This window comes from Palaemon carinicauda, chromosome 1 (genome assembly GCF_036898095.1).
Source record: "Palaemon carinicauda isolate YSFRI2023 chromosome 1, ASM3689809v2, whole genome shotgun sequence".
Taxonomy (NCBI): Eukaryota; Metazoa; Arthropoda; class Malacostraca; order Decapoda; family Palaemonidae; genus Palaemon; species Palaemon carinicauda.
In genome coordinates this window covers 256,636,318-256,641,773 of record NC_090725.1, presented here as the reverse complement: position 1 = coordinate 256,641,773, position 5,456 = coordinate 256,636,318, and the positions used below count along the sequence as shown (strand labels likewise).

Sequence of the window (5,456 nt, the reverse complement as noted above, 5' to 3'; positions counted from 1 at the left end):
ACTCCAAAATCAAACCATTGTTCTCTAATCTTGGGTACATAGCCTCTGTACCATGGCCTTCCGCTGTCTTGGATTAGAGTTCTCTTGCTTAGGGGTACACCCGGGCATGGTGTTTAAAGGTTTAAAGGCCGCTCATGAGTAACAGAGGCAAGGGACAGTGACATTGCCCTAGCAAGCAGGACAGTGCCATAGAGCCTGACCACATATACATATGATCAGCGCCCAAGCCTCCTCTCCACCCAAGCTAGGACCAAGGAGGGCCAGGCAATGGCTACTGATGGCTCAGCAGATAGACCTATAGGCCCACCAAAACCCCCCCTCCTTAGCTCAAAGGATGGTGAGGTTGCAGCACCCAAAGAAACTAACAAGTTTGAACAGGACTCGAACCCCAGTCTTCCCAGCAAAAATAAAAAAAATGTCGTAAGATATTTATTACATCTAATTGCTTCTGCTTTCACGAGGAAATAATAATGAATTAGTCAAGTCTTAACTTTTCTAAAAATCTAGAAATTGGTGGAATTAAGGGCAGACGCATTAGCTCTGCTCGTGGATAATTACTTGTAAAGTTCAATTAAATTAGGGATTTCATATGTAGACCTCGGCATCACTCATTACTAGACTTTTTTGGCTAAAGGTCTTAACCATCCCTAAATTAAGGGCAGAGTGAAAAAATGAAGTCTTCTCAATCGTTAGTTAACAAATCATATAAATTAAAACAATTCTAACAACGTAAAACTTTATTAACTACAGCTCCCCAATCGTTAATAATTCCAACAATCTCGGTCCATATATCAATGAGAATTTTAATCTTATGAAGATGAGAAAAGTAAGTGAAAGCATAATAACTGATTTGGTCGTATCAAAATTGTCCTTCATAACTAACTTATTCGAGAAGTAAGATATAATCCTTAACCGAAAATTGTCCTTCATAACTAACTTATTCGAGAAGTAAGATAAAATCCTTAACCGAAACAATTTTGTAGACAATATATCGTAATCTTTCCATTCCGACTGAATGGCTTTGTTTGCAAGTTAACAACGTACAAACCTGACAAAGAAATTCCTAGCAAGTTCATTACAGAAATTATTTACATTATCAGACGCGCCATTATGCTTTTCGCATTCACGATTCTAGAAAGGACTCGCACGTCAATGGTCATGGATACTCGCTTTTGCAAAGCCATGCGCATGCTCGCGCACGAGCGTGCAAATAACCTTGTTTACCGCGCATCGAACAACGATACCCCTAATGTATAATGCAAGTGCCTCATTCCATTTACGCGTGCCTTGCTCTCTCTCTCTCTCTCTCTCTCTCTCTCTCTCTCTCTCTCTCCTCTTTGTGTCTGTCTGATATTTGTCTCTAATCCCACCACGCATTTCTTTCGCCTTCTATCTTTTTCCGTACCTTGGTTTCAAACTCTCCTTTTCTTCCTGTCTCCCTATCGCCTTCCTTCTATTTTTTTTTCTCTTTCTCTCTCTTTCTCGTCCCCCAAAAAACCATTCGGTAAATGTTATTGATTCTAACACCCCGATACTTATTGCACGCCATCCATATATCAACATCAATATGCAATGTCCCGAATGGGGCTCCGGCGAAGACTGGACCGCAAGGGTAATGCAAACCTATTCAGGACTGTTAGTAATCCGGGAAATATTTCTATTCATATTTATTTTTTCTTCTCATAGTGAATAACAATTCTTTATATAAGACTTTCAACACTTTGTAGATTATTATTATTATTATCATTAATATTCACCAAGGCCATGAAATATTATTTCTTAGAATTTAGTTGTGAAACAAAACAAAAATCGGTAAAATATAAATCTAAAGAATTTGGAGGGCGAAATGGGAAGAGTTATAAGCAGAAAAAAGACGAAGGTGGAGACCTGGAACATTGCATGGAGCTTTCATCACTGTTCATGGTAAATCCTGGTAAATGAGTATTGTATGTGCACTCTCAACATTATAAGAACTACGAAATACAACAATAACAAGTGGTAATATAAATAGACAGTAAAAATATGAATATCAGTCAAGGCGGTATCGCTTACTTCATAAAGAATAAAATATTTCAATCATTAACAAAAAATAATAATGATGACAATAAAAAATATCTTAAATGAAATTTATAAAACAGCAATACACAAAATTTAATAATTCTGTATTATAACTGAGCTGAAAAAGAAATCAATAGAAAAATAACCATTACAAAAGACTCTTTTTATACAATTTATGGATAAAATAAAAGATATATTGATAAATGATTCAAGACGGACATTTCTTCAATAAAGCCTGAATGGACGTGACCTCGAGCCATCGAACGGAATTATTAATAGTGTAGGTAATTCCACAAACAATTGACTGTCGCTAAGAGCACACACCGACTGGATTACTTGTTTGCCCAATTTCTGGTATCAGAAATGATGCATAAGTTTCTATTCATATACCACAAGAATAGAATTATTTTAAAACGTTCTCTCTTTCCCAGAAGGCCGTATAACCCTACAATCGAGGTTATACGTCAATGTCTTGCCTAATTTATTCCCTATCTTCATCACTGACTTTCCTAATTTATTTCCTATCTTCATCACTGACTTTCCTGACTTATTGTATAGTTCAACACTAACTTTCCTAATTTATTCTCTATCTTCATCACTAACTTTCCTAATTTATTCGCTATCTTCATCACCAACTTTCCTAATTTATTTGCTATCTTCATCACCGACTTTCCTAATTTATTCTCTATCTTCATCACTAACTTTCCTAATTTATTCGCTATCTTCATCACTGACTTTCCTAATTTATTTGCTATTTTCATCACTGACTTTCCTAATTTATTTGCTATCTTCATCACCGATTTTCCTAATTTATTCTCTATCTTCATCACTAACTTTCCTAATTTATTCGCTATCTTCATCACTGACTTTCCTAATTTATTTGCTATCTTCATCACCGATTTTCCTAATTTATTCTCTATCTTCATCACTAACTTTCCTAATTTATTCGCTATCTTCATCACCAACTTTCCTAATTTATTTGCTATCTTCATCACCGACTTTCCTAATTTATTCTCTATCTTCATCACTAACTTTCCTAATTTATTCGCTATCTTCATCACCAACTTTCCTAATTTATTTGCTATCTTCATCACTGACTTTCCTAATTTATTCTCTATCTTCATCACTAACTTTCCTAATTTATTCGCTATCTTCATCACTAACTTTCCTAATTTATTTCCTATCTTCATCACTGACTTTCCTAATTTATTCTCTATCTTCATCACTAACTTTCCTAATTTATTCGCTATCTTCATCACCAACTTTCCTAATTTATTTGCTATCTTCATCACTGACTTTCCTAATTTATTCTCTATCTTCATCACTAACTTTCCTAATTTATTTCCTATCTTCATCACTGACTTTCCTAATTTATTCTCTATCTTCATCACTAACTTTCCTAATTTATTCGCTATCTTCATCACCAACTTTCCTAATTTATTTGCTATCTTCATCACTGACTTTCCTAATTTATTCTCTATCTTCATCACTAACTTTCCTAATTTATTCGCTATCTTCATCACTAACTTTCCTAATTTATTTCCTATCTTCATCACTGACTTTCCTATTTTATTCTCTATTGTCATCACTAACTTTCTTAATTTATTCCCTATCTTCAAAGCATAAGAAAATAGAAGCATTAAATGTGTCATACTATGAGCCAATGGCTTCCATGTTTAATTAAATATAGCCATCTTTTGAGGGTACATTTGAGTGCCTTTTATTATCTTTGCTTTTATAAAATTGTTTGTAACAAAATCAAAACTGAGCAAATATGTTTAACAGTAAAAAGTATATTGTCATCAATCTTTTCTTATTTATTTAGGTGAAATAAATTATTTCTGTGTTTCCTTTTCATCCAGGCCTTTCCACTCGTTTCAAAAGCATGTGACCATGTTTTGAACAAATGCCGATAAAGATGATTTGAACGAAATCAACGGATTAAATCATGTTTCCTTCTTTAAAGAGAACGGAATTAATATAAATAAATGTTTTAGGTGTTACTTTATGTATATACCAGTGAGATCTTATCATAGTAAGTGAGCATCCTTCGTAGGAAGAAAAAAAGAGAACGTCCACCGAAGGATTACCTTAGGTAATAGGAACAGTTATTTGGAATTGGGCAGGAAGTGGGCCACATGTGTCATTTTAGAAATAAGTCTCTCAATTGCTATCCTTCATAAACTCATATAACTCGAATGATCTTCGTGTTATTGATCTTTTTTTTATGAATTTATCTATTGCTGTTGAGGTTCATGCTACTGGCATCTGTCCAACAATGTTGAGTATCGCAATATCTCTTTTTATCACGCAAATGTCCAGACTTTCCTTGTTCGGATACTTTTTTTTCATATTATGATTTAAAAATTAACATTATACTACATATGCACCAAGACTGGAATAACAGCGGAAACATGAAATTTAATCCCTACAAGTTACTGGATATGGTGTAGTTGAATTGAAAAATAATCAAGTCATTTAACTTCAAGGTAATTTCATTTAATTTGGATCTGTTTTTCATTGGTGCTAAAAGTTTATTATTCTACTTGTGATAATTAAACACACTATAAACCCTGACGGATATTCTATTCTAAAAAAAAAAATGCGATTTTATATATTCTGATTCTAAGTCGTGGTACCTACAGCATAATGAAATAAAATTCTGAGAATTTTAAAATAAGCCAAATAAAACACACCAGTCCTGGATGAATTAGTTTTTGTTATTTCTATGTGTAATGAAGTCTCGAAATTCACGGGAACTTTCTGGATAAAATGTTTTTCCTCTACCATGCCAATAATGTGTATATCTTGTGAATTTAGTGAATATAGAAACTCCTCCAACCAATTTTCGTTACAAATGTCTTGCGCAGACAGAAATGTAACTTAATATACAATACAAAGATGGCATAATGATTTCATAAATTGATTATGATTTATTAAAGCAACGTTAAAAAGATAGGTATACAAATTAATTTCCATCTTATCGAATAAGAACTTAAAACATCAGCCCCAGACTAGCACTAGTAGGATCTCCACTTCTCTTTACTATTAATTTCAGTAACATCATTGGAAATAATTGATAAAACAATCTGGTGTTTATTTCACGACCGACCGATGTTAACATTTGAATTGGTCTCAGAGATGAAACTGGCAGCAGTTGAAAAGAATAGAACATAACTCCAAGCATAGAAACAATGATATTGTAATAATTTCTTGGGATAGATACTATATAATAGAACGTATCGGTACTTGCTCAATTAAGAAAATAACGTCAAGACTTGAAACAGTCAACGAGATGTCATTCCCTACCCTATGCCAGTGGCAATAAACACCCCGGTTAGCTAGTCAACAGATGCCATGCCATTGTAAAAAAAATAATATGTGTGACTTTGTGACGA

General features: G+C 33.7%; 1 protein-coding gene across 1 annotated transcript in view; it reads right to left on the bottom strand.

Moving 5' to 3' along the window:
* Positions 1 to 2,588: 2,588 nt before the first annotated feature.
* LOC137638842 (D-gamma-glutamyl-meso-diaminopimelic acid endopeptidase CwlS-like) overlaps positions 2,589 to 5,456 on the bottom strand; it is a 93,615-nt gene continuing 90,747 nt past the window's right edge. Inside the window, exon 2 of the mRNA XM_068371255.1 lies at positions 2,589 to 3,671. Within this exon, the coding sequence (XP_068227356.1) occupies positions 2,589 to 3,671 (1,083 nt within the window). The remainder of the gene's footprint in view (positions 3,672 to 5,456) is intronic.